The 24,058-nt window shown below is 45.6% G+C and overlaps 1 protein-coding gene across 1 annotated transcript; it reads right to left on the reverse strand.

The window, feature by feature from the left end:
* Positions 1-6,410: 6,410 nt before the first annotated feature.
* On the reverse strand, positions 6,411-23,764 carry LOC138372583 (leucine-rich repeat-containing protein 37A3-like). The gene is made up of 2 exons (XM_069338066.1): positions 23,693-23,764; positions 6,411-9,401 (listed from the first exon to the last, which is right to left on the reverse strand). Exons 1-2 carry the CDS (start codon positions 23,762-23,764, stop codon positions 6,411-6,413), a joined length of 3,063 nt encoding a protein of 1,020 aa, XP_069194167.1.
* Between the last annotated feature and the right edge of the window lie 294 nt (positions 23,765-24,058).

Below are 24,058 nucleotides of genomic sequence, written 5' to 3' on the forward strand. Positions count from 1 at the left end.
GTTGTTGTGGTGGTGGTATTGTGGTTGTTGTAGTGGTGTGGTGGTGGTGTTGTGGTTGTTGTGGTTGTTGTGGTGGTGTTGTGGTTGTTGTGGTGGTGTTGTGGTGGTTGTGTGGTCGTTGTGGTGGTGTTGTGGTGGTTTTGTGGGGGTGTTGTGGTGGTGTGGTGGTTGTTGTTGTGGTGGTGTTGTGGTTGTTGTGGTGTGGTTGTTGTGGTGGTGTTGTGGTTCTTGTGGTAGCGTTGTGGTTGTTGTGGTGGTGTTGTGGTTGTTGTGGTGGTGTTGTGGTTGTTGTGGTGGTGTTGTGGTTGTTGTGGTGATGCTGTGGTTGTTGTCGTGTTGTGGTTGTCGTGTTGTGGTTGTTGTGGTGGTGGTGTTGTGGTGGTGGTGTGGTTGTTGTGGTGGTGTTGTGGATGTTGCGATGGTGTTGTGGTTGTTGTGGTGGTGCTGTGGTTGTTGTTGTGGTGGTGTTGTGGTTGTTGTTGTGGTGGTATTGTGGTTGCTGTGGTGGTGTTGTGGTGGTGTTGTGGTTGTTGTGGTGGTGTTGTGGTTGTTGTGGTGGTGTTGTGGTGGTGGTGTTGTGGGTGTGAGGTGGTGTTGTGGTTGTGTGGTGGTGTTGTGGTTATTGTGGTGGTGTTGTGGTAGTTGTTGTGGTGGTGTTGTGGGGTTGTTGTGGTTGTTGTGTTGTGGTTGTTGTGGTGGTGGTGTGGTTGTTGTCGTGTTGTGGTTGTGTTGTGGTTGTTGTGGTGGTGTTGTGATTGTTGTGGTGTGGTTGTTGTGGTGTGGTTGTTCTGGAGGTGTTGTGGTGGTGTTGCGGTTGTTCTTGTGGTGGTGTTGTGGTTGTTGTTGTGGTGGTGTTGTTGTGGGGGTGTTGTTGTGGTGGTGTTGTGGTTGTTGTTGTGGTGGTGTTGTGGTTGTTGTTGTGGTGGTGTTGTTGTGGGGGTGTTGTTGTGGTGGTGTTGTGGTTGTTGTGGTGGTGTTGTGGTTGTTGTGTTGGTGTTGTGGTTGTTGTTGTGGTGGTGTTGTGGTTGTTATGTTGGTGCTGTGGTTGTTGTGGTGGTGTTGTGGTTGTTATGGTTGTTATGGTTGTTATGGTGGTGCTGTGGTTGTTGTGGTGGTGTTGTGGTTGTTGTGGTGGTGGTGTTGTGGTTGTGTTGTGATTGTTGTGGTGGTGGTGTGGTTGTTATGGTGGTGCTGTGGTTGTTGTGGTGGTGTTGTAGTTGTTGTGGTGGTGGTGTTTTGGTTGTATTGTGATTGTTGTGGTTGTTGTGGTGGTGTTGTGGTTGTTGTGGAGGTGTTGTGGTTGTTATGGTGGTGCTGTGGTTGTTGTGGTGGTGTTGTGGTTGTTGTGGTAGTGGTGTTGTGGTTGTGTTGTGATTGTTGTGGTGGTGTTGTGGTTGTTATGGTGGTGTTGTGGTGGTGTTGTGGCTGTTGTTGTTGTGGTGTTGTGGTTGTTATGGTGGGGCTGTGGTTGTTGTTGTGGTGTTGTGGTTGTTATGGTGGAGCTGTGGTTGTTGTGGTGGTGTTGTGGTTGTTATGGTGGTGCTGTGATTGTTGTGGTTTTGTTGTGGTTGTTATGGTGGTGCTGTGGTTGTTGTGGTGTTGTGATTGTTGTGGTGGTGTTTTGGTTGTTGTTGTAGTGTTGTTGTAGTGGTGTTGTGGTGGTGGTGTTGTGGTTGTGTTGTGATTGTTGTGGTGGTGTTGTGGTTGTTATGGTGGTGCTGTGGTTGTTGTGGTGGTTGTTGTTGTTGTGGTGTTGTGGTTGTTATGGTGGTGCTGTGGTTGTTGTGGTGGTGTTGTGGTTGTTATGGTGGTTCTGTCGTTGTTGTGGTTTTGTTGTGGTTGTTATGGTGGTGCTGTGATTGTTGTGGTGGTGTTGTGATTGTTGTGGTAGTGTTGTGGTTGTTGTGGTGGTGGTGTTGTTGTGGTGGTGTTGTTGTGGTGGTGTTGTGGTGGTGGTGTTGTGGTGGTAGAGTTGTGGTTGTGTTGTGGTGGTGTTGTGGTTGTTGTGGTGGTGTTGTTGTGGTGGTGTTGTTGTGGTGGTGTTGTGGTGGTGGTGTTGTTCTGGTGTTATGGATGTTGTTGTGGTGGTTGTTGTCGTGTTGTGGTTGTTGTGGTGATGATGAGTCTCTGGTGATTTTGCTGTAGGAGTTCTAGTTGTCGATGTGTTGTTGAGGTGTTGTGGTTGTTGTGGGGGAGTTGTAATTATTGGGTGGGGGGAGGATAGGGGTTGGTGTTGTAATTTTGTGGAGGTGTAGTGATTATTGTAGGAGTGTTGTGGTTGTTGGGGCGTGTTGTGGTTATTGTGTGTAGTGTTGTGGTTATTGTGTGTAGTGTTGTGGTTATTGTGAGCTGTGTTGTGGTTATTGTGTGTAGTGTTGTGGTTATTGTGAGTAGTGTTGTGGTTATTGTGAGCAGTGTTGTGGTTATTGTGTGTAGTGTTGTGGTTATTGTGAGTAGTGTTGTGGTTATTGTGAGTAGTGTTGTGGTTATTGTGTGTAGTGTTGTGGTTATTGTGAGTAGTGTTGTGGTTATTGTGAGCAGTGTTGTGGTTATTGTGTGTAGTGTTGTGGTTATTGTGTGTAGTGTTGTGGTTATTGTGAGCAGTGTTGTGGTTATTGTGTGTAGTGTTGTGGTTATTGTGAGTAGTGTTGTGGTTATTGTGTGTAGTGTTGTGGTTATTGTGAGTATTGTTGTGGTTATTGTGAGTAGTGTTGTGGTTATTGTGAGTAGTGTTGTGGTTATTGTGAGTAGTGTTGTGGTTATTGTGAGTAGTGTTGTGGTTATTGTGAGTAGTGTTGTGGTTATTGTGAGTAGTGTTGTGGTTATTGTGTGTAGTGTTGTGGTTATTGTGAGTAGTGTTGTGGTTATTGTGAGTAGTGTTGTGGTTATTGTGAGTAGTGTTGTGGTTATTGTGTGTAGTGTTGTGGTTATTGTGAGCAGTGTTGTGGTTATTGTGAGCAGTGTTGTGGTTATTTGGAAGTGATATACCTATTGTTCGGGGCTTGTGGTTGTTGGAGCGATGTTACGGGTATTATGGTGGTGTTGTGGCTATTAGCAGGGTGTTATGAGGGTATTTTATGTGCAATGTAGATATAATAATGTTGATGTGGTATATTGTAGTGGTTGAGAGGACACTGCAGGTGTTGCAGGCAATGATCGTGCAACAGGTTCTCAGTATTGTGTTGTTGTTGTCCATGCGGAGAGAGTTGGATGATGCAACAACTATTGTTATCACTTCAAGCAGCAGGTACTGATCTCTGCAACACCCTAGACACTGCACCATACACTCGCCTACCACCACCATGCCCTCTAACATACTGCAAACAAACGCAGAACCTCTTACGATGCATCACTCGACATATATTTTGGTTCAGCAAACTTTCAACATTAATTATCAATTTCCCTCCTGACCGGCCACTGGCAGTGTCCAGTCACCCTTCACCACAAAATGTACCAGCGCTCAGCCACTTCTTCATCTCCCTAACACTCCTCAAGTGGAACATTAACACCCTGGATCAAACCAAATGGCAAGACGCTGCCCATCTCCCAGACGCAGCACAAGACTATATGCAGTCACCTCACTCATACATTATGTGGCCACCCTGCTGGTGGAGCACACAGTGTGCTGGAGCAGTAGCATTAAGACCAAGAGACATCCGGACATGCAAAAAAACAGGGACACTCACCCACAGGGAGTAAAAGGTAAGATTTTCCAGTGGGTAAGGAAGTATCTAAGCGAGTAATTGTAAGGGAAAAGACCTTCGAGTGGCGGGATGTCCCCAGTGGAGTCTCACAGGGCTATGTACTTGGACCCATCGTGTTTCTGATACATGTAAAGATCTTCCAGAGGGTATAGACTCGTTCCTCTCAATGCTTGCAGATGATGCAAAAATTTTGAGAAGAATCAAGACAGATGAAGGTTCAACGAGACTACAGGACGACCTGGACAAACTGGAGGAATAGTCAAGAAAATGGCTACTAAAGTTTAACTTTAGTTAACCTTTACAGTCATTTAGAGAAGGGAGCAGAAGGCTGAACACAAGGTACCATCTGTGAGGTGAAATCCTGCAAGAATCAAATAGAGAGAAAGATCTGGGCGTTGATATCACACCGAACATGTCCCCAGAAGCCCTCATCAAAAGGTTATAATCAGCGGCTTATGCTGGATTTGGCCACATAAGAACTTCCTTTAGAAACTTGAGTAAGGAATCGTCCAGGACCTTATATACCACATATGTCAGACCAATCCTGACGTATGCAGCTCCAGCCTGGAGTCTGAGTCCATACCTAGCTGATCACATGACGAAGTTAGAGAAGATTAGGAGGAATACCACCAGACTAGTCCCAGAAATGAGAGGTATGAGCTACGAGGAAAGGCTACGAGAGCTAAACTTCAAGTTCCTGGAAGACAGAAGAGTAAGAGGAGACATGACACCCATTTACAAAATTCTTAGGGGAATTGACAGGGTGGACAAAGGCAAATTATTTAGCACGGGTGGAACACGAGCAGGCGGTGGGGGGGGGGCAGGTGTAAACATAGTACCCAAATGAGTCTTAGAGACATCAGAAAGAATTCTATCAGTGTTAGAGTAGTTTACAAACGGAATGCTGTTAAATTGTGTCAGTATTAGAGTAGTTAACAAATGACAGTGATGTGGTGGAGGCTGACTCCATGCAGAGTTTCTAATTAAGATTTGATAGAGCCTAATAAGCTCCAAAATCATTACACCAGATGTGAGACGGGACAAAAGAGCCAAAGCTTAACAACCACAAGCACAACTAGGTGAGAACAACTAGGCAATTACAACTAGGTGAGTACAGGGCCACCGGGGCCTCCCCCCCCCCCCTCCGAAAAAAGAAAGAATCGATACTGACAGCAGAGCGCGCATCATGGGGTAAATTCTGGTATAACCTCAAACCCATTTCACCAACATTCAAAAGTCATGGGTACGTTCAATAGCATTAAAGGTCGCCCAGCCATCTCCTCGTTGACCTTTAGGTGATCAATGGAACGCTCTCTCAAACACCTCACGAGGGCGCAAATGTTCCCTGTGAATACTTAAAAAAAAACTATCTCGACCTCTTTCGTCAAGCCCACGAACTCTCCCTCAAGCAAGAAATTGAATGCAGTCCACCTGCACTGTCCTACATCGATATCATTTACACATTAGGTGAGCTACATGAAAACTTGACCCCACCTACCCACAGGCAAGCCACTACGAGAGGACGGACGTCCATATGAACTCATTAAATACATCCCATCCACGGCACATAAAACCCACCTAGTCCATTTCAACATGATGCTCACACTGAGGGACCTCCTCAAAGTGGAAGTCTAACATCATTCTCCCATTCCTCATACCAGGAAAAGGCCCATCTCAACTAGCATCACACAGATCAATGTCGTTATTATCATGCCTCTCCTCTGGTGTTGCTGGTGTCCTGTTGGTGTTACAGGGGCTCTGGTGGTATTACAGGGGCTCTGATGGTGTTACAGGTGCTCTGGTGGTATTACAGGGGCTCTGGTGGTGTTACAGGTGCTCTGGTGGTATTACAGGGGCTCTGGTGGTGTTACAGGGGCTCTGGTGGTATTACAGAGGCTCTGGTGGTGTTACAGGTGCTCTGGTGGTATTACAGGGGCTCTGGTGGTGATACAGGTGCTCTGGTGGTATTACAGGGGCTCTGGTGGTGTTACAGGGGCTCTGGTGGTATTACAGAGGCTCTGGTGGTGTTACAGGTGCTCTGGTGGTATTACAGGGGCTCTGGTGGCGTTACAGGTGCTCTGGTGGTATTACAGGGGCTCTGGTGGTGATACAGGTGCTCTGGTGGTATTACAGGGGCTCTGGTGGTGATACAGGTGCTCTGGTGGTATTACAGTGGCTCTGATGGTGTAACAGGTGCTCTGGGCTTGTTACAGGTGCTCTGGTGGTATTACAGGGGCTCTAGTGGTGTTATAGGTGCTCTGGTTGTATTACAGGGGCTTTAGTGGTGATACAGGTGCTCTGGTGGTGATACAGGTATTCTGGTGGTATACAGGGGCTGTGGTGGTGTTACAGGTGCTCTGGTGGTGTTACAGGTGCTATGGTTGTGTAACATGGGCTCTGGTGAGGTTACAGATGCTCAGGTGGTGTTTCATGGGCTCTGGTGGTGTCAAAAGTGCTCTGGTAGTGTTACAGGTGTTATGGTGGTATTACATGGGCTCTAGTGGTGTTACAGGTGCTCAGGTGGTGTTACATAGGCTCTGGTGGTGTTACAGGTGCTATGGTGGTGTTACATGGGCTCTGGTGATGTTACAGATGCTCAGGTGGTGTTACATGGGCTCTGGTGGTGTTACAGGTACTCTGGTGGTGTTACAGGTGTTATGGTGGTATTACATGGGATCTAGTGGTGTTACAGATGCTCAGGTGGTGTTACATGGGCTCTGGTGGTGTTACATGGGCTCTGGTTGTGTTGCTGGTGGGCTTGTGATGCTGCAGGTGCTCAAGAGATGTTATAGGTTCTCTGGTGGTGTTGTAGGTGCTCCCGTGGTGTTGCAGGTTCTCTGGTGATGTTGCAGGTTCTCTGGTGATGTTGCAGGTTCTCTGGTGATGTTGCAGGTTCTCTGGTGATGTTGCAGGTGCTCTGGTAGTGCTGCAGGTTCTCTGGTGATGTTGCAGGTTCTCTGGTAGTGCTGCAGGTTCTCTGGTGGTGCTGCAGGTTCTCTGGTGATGTTGCAGGTTCTCTGGTAGTGCTGCAGGTTCTCTGGTGATGTTGCAGGTGCTCTGGTAGTGTTGCAGGTGCTCTGGTAGTGTTGCAGGTTCTCTGGTAGTGCTGCAGGTGCTCTGGTAGTGCTGCAGGTGCTCTGGTAGTGCTGCAGGTGCTCTGGTAGTGTTGCAGGTGCTCTGGTGGTGCTGCAGGTGCTCTGGTAGTGCTGCAGGTGCTCTGGTAGTGCTGCAGGTGCTCTGGTAGTGCTGCAGGTGCTCTGGTAGTGCTGCAGGTGCTCTGGTAGTGCTGCAGGTGCTCTGGTAGTGCTGCAGGTGCTCTGGTAGTGCTGCAGGTGCTCTGGTGGTGCTGCAGGTGCTCTGGTAGTGCTGCAGGTGCTCTGGTAGTGCTGCAGGTGCTCTGGTAGTGCTGCAGGTGCTCTGGTGGTGCTGCAGGTGCTCTGGTGGTGCTGCATGTGCTCTGGTGGTGCTGCAGGGGCTCTGGTAGTGTTGCAGGTGCTCTGGTAGTGTTGCAGGTGCTCTGGTGGTGCTGCAGGTGCTCTGGTAGTGCTGCAGGTGCTCTGGTAGTGTTGCAGGTGCTCTGGTAGTGTTGCAGGTGCTCTGGTAGTGCTGCAGGTGCTCTGGTAGTGTTGCAGGTGCTCTGGTAGTGCTGCAGGTGCTCTGGTAGTGCTGCAGGTGCTCTGGTAGTGCTGCAGGTGCTCTGGTAGTGCTGAAGGTTCTCTGGTAGTGTTGCAGGTGCTCTGGTGGTGCTGCAGGTGCTCTGGGAGTGCTGCAGGTGCTCTGGTAGTGTTGCAGGTGCTCTGGTAGTGTTGCAGGTGCTCTGGTAGTGCTGCAGGTGCTCTGGTAGTGTTGCAGGTGCTCTGGTAGTGTTGCAGGTGCTCTGGTAGTGCTGCAGGTGCTCTGGTAGTGCTGCAGGTGCTCTGGTAGTGCTGCAGGTGCTCTGGTAGAGTTGCAGGTGCTCTGGTAGTGTTGCAGATGCTCTGGTAGTGTTGCAGGTGCTCTGGTAGTGTTGCAGATGCTCTGGTAGTGTTGCAGGTGCTCTGGTAGTGCTGCAGGTGCTCTGGTGGTGCTGCAGTTGCTCTGGTAGTGCTGCAGGTGCTCTGGTAGTGCTGCAGGTGCTCTGGTAGTGTTGCAGGTGCTCTGGTAGTGTTGCAGGTTCTCTGGTGGTGCTGCAGGTGCTCTGGTAGTGCTGCAGGTGCTCTGGTAGTGCTGCAGGTGCTCTGGTAGTGCTGCAGGTGCTCTGGTAGTGCTGCAGGTGCTCTGGTAGTGTTGCAGGTGCTCTGGTAGTGTTGCAGATGCTCTGGTAGTGTTGCAGGTGCTCTGGTAGTGCTGCAGGTGCTCTGGTGGTGCTGCAGGTGCTCTGGTAGTGCTGCAGGTGCTCTGGTAGTGTTGCAGGTGCTCTGGTAGTGTTGCAGGTGCTCTGGTAGTGCTGCAGGTGCTCTGGTAGTGTTGCAGGTGCTCTGGTAGTGCTGCAGGTTCTCTGGTGATGTTGCAGGTTCTCTGGTAGTGTTGCAGGTTCTCTGGTAGTGTTGCAGGTGCTCTGGTGATGTTGCAGGTGCTCTGGTGGTGTGGCAGGTGCTCTGGTGATGTTGCAGGTTCTCTGGTGATGTTGCAGGTTCTCTGGTAGTGCTGCAGGTTCTCTGGTAGTGTTGCAGGTGCTCTGGTAGTGTTGCAGGTTCTCTGGTAGTGTTGCAGGTGCTCTGGTGATGTTGCAGGTTCTCTGGTGATGTTGCAGGTTCTCTGGTAGTGCTGCAGGTTCTCTGGTAGTGTTGCAGGTGCTCTGGTAGTGTTGCAGGTGCTCTGGTAGTGTTGCAGGTGCTCTGGTAGTGTTGCAGGTGCTCTGGTAGTGTTGCAGGTGCTCTGGTAGTGTTGCAGGTTCTCTGGTAGTGTTGCAGGTTCTCTGGTGGTGTTGCAGGTTCTCTGGTGATGTTGCAGGTGCTCTGGTGATGTTGCAGGTTCTCTGGTGATGTTGCAGGTTCTCTGGTAGTGCTGCAGGTGCTCTGGTGGTGTTGCAGGTGCTCTGGTAGTGTTGCAGGTGCTCTGGTGATGTTGCAGGTTCTCTGGTGGTGTTGCAGGTGCTCTGGTAGTGCTGCAGGTGCTCTGGTGGTGTTGCAGGTGCTCTGGTGATGTTGCAGGTTCTCTGGTAGTGTTGCAGGTGCTCTGGTAGTGTTGCAGGTTCTCTGGTAGTGTTGCAGGTGCTCTGGTAGTGCTGCAGGTGCTCTGGTAGTGCTGCAGGTGCTCTGGTAGTGTTGCAGGTTCTCTGGTAGTGTTGCAGGTTCTCTGGTGATGTTGCAGGTTCTCTGGTAGTGCTGCAGGTTCTCTGGTAGTGTTGCAGGTGCTCTGGTAGTGTTGCAGGTGCTCTGGTAGTGTTGCAGGTGCTCTGGTAGTGTTGCAGGTGCTCTGGTAGTGTTGCAGGTGCTCTGGTAGTGTTGCAGGTTCTCTGGTAGTGTTGCAGGTTCTCTGGTGGTGTTGCAGGTTCTCTGGTGATGTTGCAGGTTCTCTGGTAGTGTTGCAGGTGCTCTGGTAGTGCTGCAGGTGCTCTGGTAGTGCTGCAGGTGCTCTGGTAGTGTTGCAGGTGCTCTGATAGTGCTGCAGGTGCTCTGGTGATGTTGCAGGTTCTCTGGTAGTGTTGCAGGTGCTCTGGTAGTGTTGCAGGTTCTCTGGTAGTGTTGCAGGTGCTCTGGTAGTGCTGCAGGTGCTCTGGTTGTGTTACAAAAATCCTTTCCTTGAACTTTGGATTTCACAAGTTTTTTCAGTTTTTGTCCACTAAGTGTCAGTCACTGTTGAATACCTTTGACACGTTGCAACATTTTGCGAGATCAATCACTATGGGGGCTCTAGTAACACTTCACAAACACTATTCACTGTTATGCAATTGCAGACACTACGTACGAAGATCGATCGTGACCCACTCCGCTGGTGGCACTGGTGTTGCCGCAAGAAATGATTCTTTTTATTTTGTTTATCTAACGCTATAAGAATTCACTGTAATATCACTGCGCTGCTGTACACTGCATGGGACCGAAGACTATGTTTTGGTCTCAATGACACTTAACTGTTCTGGGATACTGATGTTAATTCACCGACGCTCTCTGACACGAGTCTCACTCCACTGGCGACTGTGTTGTGGAACTGTGTTGTGGAACTGTATTTGTGTTTGCGTTATAGGTATTGTTATAATCGTGTTGTAGTTATATGTAGATATTAAGCTGAGACTTTTTGAACTTGTTGTGATTGAGACGTTAGGCCATATTGAAGATAAGGTTAGGCTTCATCGTCACATTTTCCGTGGAACATGATCCGCTGATTTTCTAAAATCCAGGTCCAATTATATTGCTGAAAGCACAAGTGCGGTTTCCAATCATGCCACTGTGACCTGGGTTCGAACCCAGGTCAGAGAACGGCAGGGCTGTGAACGTTTTCGGGACCGAAGGGACATGCTATGACGCTTTGGCTGGAAAATTCAGTAGCTCGTTAGTCCCACCCATACTGCTGTTTAGATAGTACTTCTGTGACTATGTGCTCTGTACTCCAAACATTGACGTGTCTGAGGAATTAGACGTCATAAGTACTAAGTATGTATGAGTACTATGCAATTAAATAGTAGAATTTTGAACAATTCTCTTCATGGAATCTGAAAAAAATGTAGCCAGAAACAAACTTAAATATTCCTAGGCTTACTATAGCTCACATGTGTACTATATATTAGGCCTCGGATAGCATATATCAGACCTAGGAAGCTTAGGTTAGGTTTAAGTGTTTTTTTTTAAACATATGTAGAAAATCGTTTTCCGGTTTGTCCGAGTTCAATAATACGGATTTCTACTTTCTAATTGGGTTGAGCGTCGATGTATGTACTATGGTCCTGATCCTTCCTGTAAGTACTATTAAAACAGATTAATGGTCTGCGTTAATCATTTTTCGGAGCTGCGTGGATTATGTCACACACAAAGCTGTCCCAATGTTGCCTAACAGTTTCCACTGTTCGCGGCGAGTCAAAGAAGTCAATGTCTCTGAATCCCCCCCCCCCCCATACCCTGCCCCCCCCCCCCCACCTCGCGCAACACAATTTTCCCCTTCCACGTGTATTTGGCAACTGAAATCTAGTTCAGGTGTTCGGGGTTGTTGCGTAATTCCTAGAGGAGAAACTGTTTCCAGCGCTTCTGTGAATCACAAATGTTTTGCATAGTATTGAGTGCTCTGAGCCTCTGGCGGCGACGCCTCTGTCACATGGTCCCGCAGCTCATTTGTTTTTCTCCCAATAAATACCAAAGCGAAAAAAAATAAGTGATAGCTTTGTTATGTTCAAGTCTCTTCCTGGTTTGTGACAGGCTTGGGAGGGAGGAGAGGAGGGAGTTTTATACGAGAGAGATATAAGCGTATATATCTGATATAACGTGATATCCCACTGCGACATTCAGGTGTATAAGGCCGCCTGAGTACACACCTGGCATGCCCGTTGCTTCGTCACTACAGGTATACGTTGTTGTTGTTGTTATTTAACATTCGCTACTTGGAACAAAAAGTTCCAAGTAGCACGGGCTATGGTGAGCCCGCAGTACAGGTATACATATCTGGCGTCCAAATGCACGGTAACTAAGGCATGGGGGCTAAGTGGTGTTTTTCTCTCGCAATGTATGTGAGGAAGAGTTACGGGCGGCGGTGAATTATTGAAGTGCGCATCATCTCTCGTGTGCCACCCTGGCGTACGGCGACGGGAATCGATGAGCACAAGGACGCCGGGATGGTGACTATGGCGGCTGCTGTTGACACGGGAAGTCTGCGTGACTGTCTATTGGGTGACTGTCCTTAGTGTGTTCTTGTGGCGTTAGTAGGCACAAGGTAAAACTTCTTTATCGCTTTCCTTCCTTCTGTCTGCCTGTCTGTCTGTCTGTCTGTCTGTCTGTCTGTCTGTCTGTCTGTCTGCCTGCCTGTCTGTCTGTCTGTCTGTCTGTCTGTCTGTCTGTCTGCCTGCCAGCCTGTCTGCCTGCCTGCCTGTCTGTCTGTCTGTCTGTCTGTCTGTCTGCCTGCCTGCCTGTCTGTCTGTCTGTCTGTCTGTCTGTCTGTCTGTCTGTCTGCCTGCCTGTCTGTCTGTCTGTCTGTCTGTCTGTCTGTCTGTCTGCCTGTCTGCCTGTCTGTCTGTCTGTCTGCCTGTCTGTCTGTCTGTCTGTCTGTCTGTCTGTCTGTCTGCCTGCCTGTCTGTCTGTCTGTCTGTCTGCCTGCCTGTCTGTCTGTCTGTCTGCCTGTCTGTCTGTCTGTCTGCCTGCCTGTCTGTCTGTCTGTCTGTCTGTCTGTCTGTCTGTCTGTCTGTCTGTCTGTCTGTCTGTCTGTCTCTCTCTCTCTCTCTCTCTCTCTCTCTCTCTCTACCTATGGGTAAAGTGATGATTCGGTCGGAATGTGAGCGTTAATATATGTTGTGAGTGTTAAATACACCTGCCAAAGGGTTTAACACCTGCCAAAGGTCATGCCGCACCTGTCAAAGAGTTCAAAAGATCTGTCTAATGGTGTAACACTTGTCAAAGGTCATGCCACACCTGTCAAAGAGTTCAAAAGATCTGTCAAAGGGTTTAACACTTGTCAAAGGTCATGCCACACCTGTCAAAGAGTTCAAAAGATCTGTCTAATGGTGTAACACTTGTCAAAAGTCATGCCACACCTGTCAAAGAGTTCAAAAGATCTTTCAAAGGGTTTAACACTTGTCAAAGGTCATGCCACACCTGTCAAAGAGTTCAAAAGATCTGTCAAAGGGTTTAACACACTTATCCAAGAGTTGTGACGTTCTTGTATGAAGACTTAACATTGTGACTTTAATAAAAATATATGTTCTGAACACCGCGACCAATTATTTAAAATAATTTATATAAATCTGTGTAACTATGAAATTTGTTTGTCTTGTTTGAGCCCTTGAGTTTTTGCGGTTCTGCTCGGCTGTGAATTTGTGAGACTCTGAACTGATTTGTTTATAAGACTGTTAGCTTTTTAGTCTATATGTTAATATGTAAAATTTGGAGTCTGAATTTGGGAGTCTGTGAGTTTGTGAGTTTGTAAGTATGTGAGTTTGTTGGTCGGTGAGTCGTTAGGTCTTTGATTATGTTAGTCTGGCGTGTGTTTGTCTGTGCGTCTGTCACTGTGTGAGAATTGGTATCTATTCAGCGCCTGAAAAACATTTTTTTTTTTTTGAGTTCAGAAAAAATTAACAATTAATTTGCAATTACATACGCTAGTGCAAATTAGATTTTTGCACTTGTTAGACAAAAGGACAAATCACCGTGTTGAGAATTGTCTTTATAGGAATTTCTTTGAAATCAGGTTCAACGTGTCAATTAAGGTCAGCTGAATGTTACATAGAGCACTTTAACCAGAGCTGGTGAAGAGGACAATCTGAGTAGTAAAACTGTCTGGATCTGATTGTTTATTTGGCATTATATGGGTCGATCCTGTGCCACCAGGCTTCTCCTGCACATCATCCCACACCCTCCCAGGTCTCTCCTACACCTTCCCAGGTCTCTCCCACACCCTCCCAGGTCTCTCCCACACCCTCCCAGGTCTCTCCCACACTGTCGTTAACACAGTAAACATCGTCTCTACACACTGTTGTCAACACATTAAACATCTTCACTACACACTGTTGTCAACACAGTAAACATCTTCACTACACACTGTTGTCATCACAGTAAACATCTTCTCACCATACCCATACCCACCCACGCGTATTAATACTATATCACCATATTACCTTATCACACTGTAAAAAAAAATCACTATACAATATTACTGTAATCTAAAGGCTAATTTACCCAAAATGAAGATCTGTTATCTTAACATTCGTTTTAAATGTAAATATCTGGATGTGCTTTTTTTATTAACACATTTAGGTACACCTCATCTGCATTTATTTTTATTAATACATTAGGTACATGTGCATTTGGTCAGCTGCCCTAGACTATATGAAGGGGGAGTACAGTGTCAAAAAGCTAGCTACGTGATGTTAAAAAATACCGATCACACAGGATGTTTAGTCATACTGAGAAATGTGATAAGTAGTCTGCACTGGCAGACTCTAGAAGCATTATGAGGATATCATCAACACAAGAGTGAATAAGGCAGCAGTGATACTAAAAGTCCCCATCTCGCAGGATGGTTAGTCATACAGGCCACATGTTCAGTAGCCTGCACTGGCAAATTTTGTGTGCAATATGAGGTAAGGTGCTGCATTTAATGTATAAATTAATGTAGAACACTACGGACATTTCGTTGCATATTTCATATATCTACCGACCTCGTTAAAGAGATGCAGAAGCCGATTCACCTTTGAGGGGAGGATTGGAGTTGACCCTGACCACTCTTTTCGACTCCTGAATGAAACCATCAACCACTATGCAAAGACGTGTGAGGCTAGCCGCATGCATCTGGTTTCCATTCTTCCACACACAAACTATCTCTATTTATAGATAGATCGATTATCAAGCGAACTTTGGGTCTCTCTCTCTCTCTCTCTCTCTCTCTCTCTCTCTCTCTCTCTCCTCTCTCTCTCTCTCTCTCTCTCTCTCTCTCTCTCTCTCTCTCTCCCTCTCCCTCTCCCTCTCCCCCTCCCTCTCTCGCTCTCTCTCTCTCTCTCTCTCTCTTTCCCTCTCTCTCTCTCTCTTTCTCTCTCTCGCTCCCTCTCTCTCTCGCTCCCTCTCTCCCTCAAATTCACCCTCCCTTTCACGCTCTCTGCCGTTCTCTCTCCCTCTAACAGTCCTGTTCTATCACATCTCCCAGAGGGAGGAGACATGTTTGAATCACTGAATCACCATTCAATCAATATTTTATACGCGGAATCGTCGTCATCAACGTTACTAATGTTGGTAACAGCCGAGAAATATGTTGGTAAACATTCTACGGCTCGTCACACACACACACACATACTTCTGACTTCATAAGTGACGTTGTATGTCGCAATAGGAGCCACTCTTACTTAAGGGGGTAAACCCCAACCACCCTCTGACACTCGCCGTACAGTCCTAATTTACCATGGAACATTGTGTGAAGCTAACCGCTACCGTCTGGCACCTCAGTCAATCACACGGACAAACAAACAAACACCCGTTTTCTTTGAGAGGAAGAGAAAGGTTTATCTTTACAGCCTCCGTCAACCATTTTGTGGAAGCCATTATAAAAATAAGCATTTACATTCGCTAGAGGAGCTACTTGAGAGGTAAGTCTGGAGGAATTAGTGGGGCTTTGAAGGTCAGTCTGGAGGAATAGTGGGGGCTTTGAAGGTCAGTCTGGAGGAATAGTGGGGGCTTTGAAGGTCAGTCTGGAGGAATAGTGGGGGCTTTGAAGGTCAGTCTGGAGGAATAGTGGGGGCTTTGAAGGTCAGTCTGAAAAATTAGTGGTAATCAAGTGCAAGCTCTCATCATTAGTGGAGCTTAAAAGATCATTTTGGAACGTTAGTTGAACTTTGTGAAATCAGTCTGGCGGGACAACTAGACCATTGGCATCCTCCGATAATCGTTGAGCTTAGAAGGAATAATAGGAGCTCATCTTAAATAAGTTTTCTTCATCTTAACTATTCACTTAACGAGCAGCCATAACCAGGGAATTCTTTTAAACAGTATTATTGACCATCCTAAAAAAATACAGATAAAACGAAAATTTGTCAATTGAAGTTCGCGAAAAATAGAAAACTTGCGCCAAGAAAGAGTCATTTCTCCCGAGATGAGTGAAGAAGGGCAGAGGTGCGCCGTGTGTGCGGAGGTCCGTCCTCCGGAGGTAGTTCCCTCCCTCAGGGTTACAGGCGCTCGTCTGCAGCTAATTACCTCTTGAAATTGTTCCCGGGTGCCAAGGACTCCTAGGAGGTCCTACGACATGCCCTTGAGCCCCAGGAGAGAGAGTGAGAGAGAGAGTGAGAGAGAGAGAGAGAGAGTGAGAGAGAGAGAGAGAGAGAGAGAGAGAGAGAGAGAGAGAGAGAGAGAGAGAGAGAGAGAGAGAGAGAGAGAGAGAGAGAGAGAGAGAGAGAGAGTGAGAGTGAGAGTGAGAGAAAGAGCGAGAGAGAGAAAGAGAGAGAGAGAGAGAGAGAGAGAGAGAGAGAGAGAGAGAGAGAGAGAGAGAGAGAGAGAGAGAGAGACAGAGAGAGAGAGATGGGTCGTTTAAATGCTATTGGATGAGTAGTAATAATGACACGGAGGAGGAGGATTGGGAGGAAGAAAAGATTGACACACTGTGTGCACTCCAGTGTATATGTGCACTCCAGATTCTTGATGCGCAACAGCATCTTTGTGCACACTAGTGTCTAGATGAACTTCACCTTCTTGGTGCACGCCACTCTGCGTACCTCAGCCTTTTGATGAACTGAATCTTGGTGGACATAAGTGTCGTGGTGCATGCCAGCGTCTTCGACCGATTTAGTGCATTCTGGCTTCCTTGTGCACGCTAATATATTGGTGCACACCTGTGCACGTCTGCATCTTAATGCAAGAAGGCACTATGGTCTACAACAGCCTCTAGGGCGATTTTTATATACATTATTGTAATAGCGGCATTTTTGTTTAGGTGAGGTTGGCATGTTAGTTTTGATGATATACACAACTTTATGTCATTTGTTTTATGTTCATTGTATCACTTAAGCCCAGTTCGCTATTGGCTATAAGAGCAAGAGGAACACTTACATTATCAAGAAAATCTCAACTAATTCGTGAATGAGACGAATATCATGTGAGCCTGTACACTGCCACTTGCGGAACGGTGCTCACAACAATCACAATATGTTGGCAAGACAATAACATTTCGAAGGTGTCTGACAATACACAACCAGCAAAGCTGGAGTAATTAAAGATCATATCGTATTTACACACGACCAGAACATCACCAAAGATTTACTGATCAACAACACCGAAATGCACCAATGCAATAGAAGGCTGGACATAGCCGAAGCACTACATGTTAAATACTCTCATGAAAACATTAACTCTTTGTTTATACTTAGATACACCTTACCATCATAGGTTTACCATCACGATACCCTACCACAGTACCCCTAGTTTACCATCACACAACCCCACCACAGTACCCTCAGTTTACCATCACACTACCCCACCACAGTACCCTCAGTTTACCATCACACAACCCCACCACAGTACCCTCAGTTTACCATCACACAACCCCACCACAGTACCCTCAGTTTACCCAGATTTACCTTCACATCCAACAATCATTATAATTACCATAAATATCACCAAGGTTTTCATCATTAACACGTCCTTCAGTGCTCCTAATAACGTCTATTACTGCCAGCCCTGACCATCAGCTCCGCCAATCGCTTCGTCGAGCTCATTTACTCACAATATTATCAACCTCATCATCATCAATTTTGAGAGTATTCTAATCACCATCACCATTACCATCAGTATTATTACAATGTACAGCCTTCTCTGGCATAGTTATTGTGCTTCTGTGATGCCACAATGATTACGATCCTGCCTTCATCTCGTTGAAACAGTGATGCTGAGATATGGGTGAGACGCTCGCTCCAACTCTCATACGATTAATTTTTTTTTCCCTAAGATTTCCTCAATCATCGTGAATAACATATCAAGTTTTTGGTATATAAGAATATATAATTTCCAGGAGAAAGCTATAAATAACACTATAGAATTTGGGGTTACCACTTAGAACACTATATAGCAGTAGGATATACCACGAGGACCACTACTTAGCACTTGGATATATACCACTTGGAAGAGATCGAGTGTTGGATCTATGCGAGATTTAAACAACTTGGAAAAACTAGATTTTCCGTCGTGAATGTAAAGCCGTAGAAACAACTGCTGTCACAATGATCTAGCAGCTAAGATAACGGGCGGCTGTGAAACAATTGGTGCTGACACAATGATCTAGCAGCTAAGATAACGGGCGGCTGTGAAACAATTGGTGCTGACACAATCATCTAGCAGCTAAGATAACGGGCGGCTGTGAAACAAGTGATACAGCAACCACTTTTAGTGTCTTTAACCTCTCTCAAAAAGTATCGCGATATTTACCTCTTCGCTGGCTCACCTAACCATCTATAATTTCCATTTCTCCTCTCCTCCTCGTTCTAAAAAAATTGTCTTTCCCCCCTTTCCCTTATTTGTCTTTCCTTTCCTCTCATGCTATCTCCGAAACCTTTCCTCTTTTTCCTCCTCTTTTCTGCACAGCCCTTAAAATAAAAAAAAATTAAAGAAGAGAAGGTCCCTTCGTAATTGGACGTGTGTGTGTGTGTCTGCCACAGTCGGCCATCAGTTCATTTCCTCGTTGTCTGTCATTAGTCGAGGCTTTAGGGCCTGGCTCTTTCATCTGGCAAGTTTTCAGGGACCATCTTCTTTCATGTGATATTTTTAGCAGGTCTGGCCTGCTAGCTGCTGCCATTAGCGAGTTGCCGTAAACACCTCGTTATTTCCAGACGGTGATGCGGATTACAAGACCCGTCCGCAGGGTCGAGGTCTTAACACCTGCTTGATATGAGAAAATTAGATATATTCAACTGACAGAGATAGGAACAGACGTGAGATAAATTGATAGACAGGCAGATAGCCAGTTAAGGAGATGAAACTAAAAGAATGAACAGAGAAATACTAATCAAACATGTATATAGACAGACAGACAGAAATTTAAACAGAACTATAAACACACAACCAGACAGTCATGCAGGTAAATTGACAGACAAATAGAAAACAATAGCCCGAATAACATGGACAAAAAATATGATACTAAAACCCTAAGAAATTTCCCAGGTCTCTTGACTGAAATGATACGAATAAATATTTCCAGAGACACGAGAGAGGCGGCCTATACCGACCAGGCTATACGAGAGAGGCGGCCTATACCGCCCAGGCTGTACGAGAGAAGCGGTATATACCGCCCATGCTATACGAGAGAGGCGGCCTATACCGCCCATGCTATACGAGAGAGGCGGCCTATACAGCCCAGGCTATACGAGAGAGGTGGCCTATACCGCCCATGCTATACGAGAGAGGCGGCCTATACCGACCAGGCTATACGAGAGAGGCGGCCTATACAGCCCAGGCTATACGAGAGAGGCGGCCTATACCGCCCAGGCTATACGAGTACGGCGGGAAATCTACATAACGCCCTGGAACTGGCGGAGCCGAGACTCGCATCGCGAAGGAAGAGGAAAGTGGAAAGGACAATGTTATTATATCTGCCTTCCACGAACCATATGCAGGGAAGGGGGAGAGGGAGAGGAGTAAGGAATAATATTACGCCCGATTTCCTCGAATCAAAGAGGAAAGTGGAGGAGGGGGGGGGGAGGGTAAGAAGATGGAGAAGAGGGAGGAGCAAGATTTTATCCAAACTTCCAGACAAATGGCTCGTCTTCATTGTTCAGCTACTTCTGTTCTTCCTCTTCATCTTACGATTTCTTCTTTTCCTTTTCTAATGCTTCCTGCTCTTTCTCCTCCTCCTTCTCCTCCTCCTTATCCTCTTTCTCTTCCTGTTCCTCCTGGACTGATTAGGAGGATGATGCCACTTTATTCTTCTTGAGAGGCCAGGACGGCCCTGGTGGCACCCCCACGCTCAGAACCTCTCGTCTCAGAGCTGTAATATTTGTTCATTATTTAATATATTGTTTACGTCTGTGAGGCTGGAGAGTCAATTTAAATATTTTTTGTGTAGTATATGTTTGCAAAGCTTAGTTTTGTTTCTAAACAAGGTCTCGGTCTCTCTCTCTCTCTCTCTCTCGGTCTCTCGGTCTCTCTCTCTCTCTCGGTCTCTCGGTCTCTCTCTCGGTCTCTCTCTCTCTCTCTCGGTCTCTCTCTCTCTCTCTCTCTATCTCTATCTCTGTCTCTGTCTCTGTCTGTCTCTGTCTCTCTGTCTCTCTCTCTCTCTCTGTCTCTGTCTCTGTCTCTCTCTCTCTCTCTCTCTCTCTCTCTCTCTCTCTCTCTCTCTGTCTCTCTCTCTCTCTCTCTTTGTCTCTGTCTCTGTCTCTCTCTCTCTCTCTCTCTCTCTCTCTCTCTCTCTCTCTCTCTCTCTCTCTCTCTCTCTCTCTCTCTCTTTGTCTCTGTCTCTGTCTCTCTCTCTCTCTCTCTCTCTCTCTCTGTCTCTGTCTGTCTGTCTCTCTCTCTCTCTCTCTCTCTCTCTCTCTCTCTCTCTCTCTCTCTCTCTCTCTCTCTCTCTCTCTCTCTTCTTGACGTATGAAAACTCACAGGATATCGGTGAGAGCATGGAGCCAAGTGCCCCAGGACAGTTCTGGTATATCACTCCTGAATACTTTTATTATGTATGCCAAAAATAAAATAAGAGTATAACAAAGCACTTCGTGTGCAAGCAGTTTGACAAAATCTCCAGCACGTCAAACAGAATATAGTGCTACGGTAAAAATTAAACCCCAACGCCATAGATAAAAAACAAATGAAAGCATCTGCATTTTGGAAAATTAAAACACAAGATAAAACCAAACATTGAACATCACGCGGAATTAAAACGGCAGTAAAACCAGGTTTCAACAGCCGATGTGTAATTCTGGCTGTGGTAAGAGTGGTTGAGCCGGGTGATGCCACCACAACAGCTGGTGGCACCTTGTGTAATGTTACTCTCTGTCTGGCTCTCTCTCTCTGTCTCTCTTTCACTCTCTCTCTCTCTCTCTCTCTCTCTCTCTCTCTCTCTCTCTCTCTCTCTCTCTCTCTCTCTCTCTCTCTCTCTCTCTTTCTCTTTCTCTTTCTCTTTGCCTTTCTCGTTCGTTATGTGTGTCTTTCTATGTCGTTTTAAGTTTCTGAATTTAACTTTTCCTTTCGCTGCTTCCTTTCTTTCTTTTACTCATAAATTTTTACCCACTTTGGTAATCTATTTTATTATTTTGTCTATCTCACTGTCCCCTTTCGCTGTTATTATTTCCTTTTCTCCCTCAGTAGTTGTGGCTTAACCAGCTTGTCCAGAACACTCACGTTTCTTTGTTTCATTTAAGGCATTGTATGAGCTGACGAAGATACAATGGCAAATCATTTAAATAATTCTTATCATCCACATCAGGATATTATTCTTCCTTTCTCGTCAAAGCAAAGAGGCAAGTTCTGGACATGTGAACATGGCCTCTGTGTCAGAGAAAACTTTTAAGGCATTGTTTTTCCACTAATAAAATTTATAACTTACTATACTTTTGTAGACGTCTATAAAAGTATTAACTTTGTATTTCTTAAATGCCTTTCGAGACATTTGTTTGTGTTTCGAAGAACAAAGAAGCAGCGAAGAACTTATGTATCATCAAGAAGGTTTGGGACGTGGACAGCTTCTTTCTACTTTATGTTTATTAAATGGCCTCGTTGCTCTGGACGAATGCCACCGTTACCAAGCTCAATAGTAGTAGGCATCCATCGGTCTCAGGAGACTATGGAGTTGCGCTCTGGTTGTCGGTCTGGAGTGGCCTCTCCAGGGCGCAAAGCCAGGGTAAGTTGATACGGGAAAGGAAACCGAGATGGGGTAACGCAATATTATGTATTGCGTTACCTAGCGTAATACATAACCAGTATTAACGACTGTGCACTGTGTGTGCAACAGGCCAAAGAAAAAGTAAGGCTCCCTGGTAGTGTATAAGACATGAATTCTATGTATTAATTTGTGGTAATTATACTCAATATCTGGCTAGATATACAAAAGAAAATAAGAAAAGAAATTTAATTATCAAAATAATGCTCTTTTCATCAGCTCTATTTATGGGTTATAGTCTACATGCACCATATTTGTATGTTGGTGTCTACGCATCACATACTTATGTTGGTGGCTATGCACAACATGCATATGTTGATGTCTATGCACCATATACGTATGTTGGTTTCTATGCACCACATACGTATGTTGGTGTCTCTGCACCGCATGCATATGTTGGTGTCCATGGACCACATACGTATGTTGGTGTTTCTGCACCACATGCATATGTTTGGTGTCTATACACCACATGCGTATGTTGGTGTCTCTACATCACATACGTATGTTGATGTGTCTGCATCACATGCGTATGTTGGTGTCTATGCATCACATACGTATGTTGGTGGCTATGCACCACATGCATATGTTGGTGTCTTTGCTCCACATGCGTTTGTTGGTGTCTGCGCACCATATGAATATGTTGCTGTTTATTCACCACATGCGTATGTTGCTGTCTATGCCTGACGTGCGTATCTTGCTGTATATACACAGCATGCGTATGCTAGTGTACATGCACCACATGCGCATATTGGTGTCTATGCACCACATGCGTCTGTTATTGCACAGCAGAGATTTAATTTGTATTTAAATCAGCAAGGGGTGTCCCGGTGCTGGTGGTCCAACAGGCTCACAGACTATCAGGCTCATAGACTATCAGGCTCACAGACAATCAGGTACACAAACTATCAGGTTCATAGACTCTCAGGCTCACAGACTATCAGGCTCTCAGACTATCAGGCTCACAGACTATCAGGCTCACAGACTATCAGGTTCATAGACTCTCAGGCTCACAGACTATCAGGCTCACAGATTATCAGGCTCACAGACTATCAGGTTCACAGACTATCAGGTTCATAGACTTTCAGGCTCACAGACTATCAGGCTCTCAGACTATCAGGCTCACAGACTATCAGGTTCATAGACTCCCAGGCTCACAGACTATCAGGCTCACATACTATCAGGCACACAGACTATCTGCCTCAAAGATAATCAGCTTCACAGACAATCAGGTTCACAGACGATCAGGCTCACAGACTATCAGGCTCACAGACTATCGGGCACACAGACTATCTGGCTGAAAGACACTCAGATTCACAGACTATTAGGCTCAGAGACTATCAGGCTCACAGACTATCCTGCTCGCGCTTTCTCCTCATAGTTCCTTGAATGTATTTGTAAGCACTCCATGTATGTATTTGACTACGCTCAATATTTGTATTTGTTCACGCTTAACGTATTATGCTAATTATTGGTATTTTCTGCACGTCCATTGCATATATGTTTACCGCATTATATTTGCTTCCTACTGTTGCATGTATACAGTTTATACACTTGGCATGTATTTGCATGGAAATTCTGGCAGTGAATCATGAAACGCCTCAAATAGCTGGCACTAAGTAAAGCTGAGAAGGGAGGCCTGGAGATGACATCTGCCTCCGAGTGTAGAGAAGTAACCATCTATTGTCTTGAAGAGATTTAACCGGTTTAAGCGTAAGTGCACTAAGCACTAAGCACTAAGTGCGTTTAGCACTAAGACAAAATATAATACTTTATTTTTTCCCTTCTGGCTTTGTCTTTCTCTCAGTGATTCGGGGATTTAAATAAAGAATTGACGCCGTTTTGATTCTTTGGTTCCCGCGGTTTGGAGGGAATCTACTCCCTCGATCTGCTCTCCTTAGATGGTCATGTTGACACCTTTGTGTCAGTCTTCACTTGTCTACTGCAAACCTATGCACAGGGGAATGTACATGTATTTATTTTCTTACCCTCCGCCTTATGTTAAGAAAATTATCTCGTTTCCATCTTTCTCTTAGAGCCGTACGCACCAGTGACCCTCTTTTTCTTTATTTTAAAACGTCATTTCATTACAAGTCTTTCTTTTGGCACGGTTATCTCTTAAATTCTATCAACTGTCTATTCTAAAGGTAAGTAAAAATTTCATGGTTTTCCAAAAAAAAAAAAATCCAACAAGACAAACATCGCCTCTGGCTGTCTCTTCACATCTGACCTTAAAAATTGGACCAATACCCTTCGTCCTCTTGATATAAGACTCGCCTTGCGAAAAACTAACACACTTCGTAGTAATATGGTTCAAACTTCTCCTACTGTTTCCAATGCTGCTGGTATGTACTAAATTTCCTATTTGTTTTCTCCTCTTCAATATTTTTGTGAAATTTTTTGAATACTAAATAACTGACAATAAACAACCCGAATGAATTTGTAAATTTGCAGGCACAAACAAATGCTCTCATCTGTCATGTTAGGGGTTCAAATCATCCTTTAGATTGGTCTTCTAAATAATGTTTCCTGACTCTATTCTTCACAAACACCATCTGCTCCAATTGGCTCTCAAGCATAACATGTCCAACATGACCTTCAGTCATGGCTGTGTTGCTGTCGACTCTTGCCTCTTTCTCTCAGTACTAATTTAAATGTTTTAATCTTCATAATAAACGGGCTGACTTAGCTTCAGCCCGTTTAGGCTGTCTTTTCTTACTTTCTCTTATGAAGGAATGCATATTTCTTTGCCTTACCGTTTCTTTTCACCTTGTTCTCTTCATCGTTTGACTTATTGCAGTTTGATCTTTACTCCATCTTATTCCTGTACCTCTACTTTATTTTTTTACTTCCATCTTTTCCTGTATTTCTACCTGATTCTTTACTTAAATTTTTATTTC

This window comes from Procambarus clarkii, chromosome 39 (assembly GCF_040958095.1).
Source record: "Procambarus clarkii isolate CNS0578487 chromosome 39, FALCON_Pclarkii_2.0, whole genome shotgun sequence".
Lineage (NCBI taxonomy): Eukaryota > Metazoa > Arthropoda > Malacostraca > Decapoda > Cambaridae > Procambarus > Procambarus clarkii.

What these genes read in the sequence shown, in the direction of transcription:
- LOC138372583 (XM_069338066.1), bottom strand. Translation starts at nt 23,764, where the DNA reads ATGACTGAAGGTCATGTTGGACATGTTATGCTTGAGAGCCAATTGGAG. An exon ending in TGGTGTTTGTGAAGAATAGA is followed by an intron (nt 9,402 to 23,692) that starts GTCAGGAAACAT and finishes TAACACAACCAG; the next exon opens with AGCACCTGCAGCACTACCAG.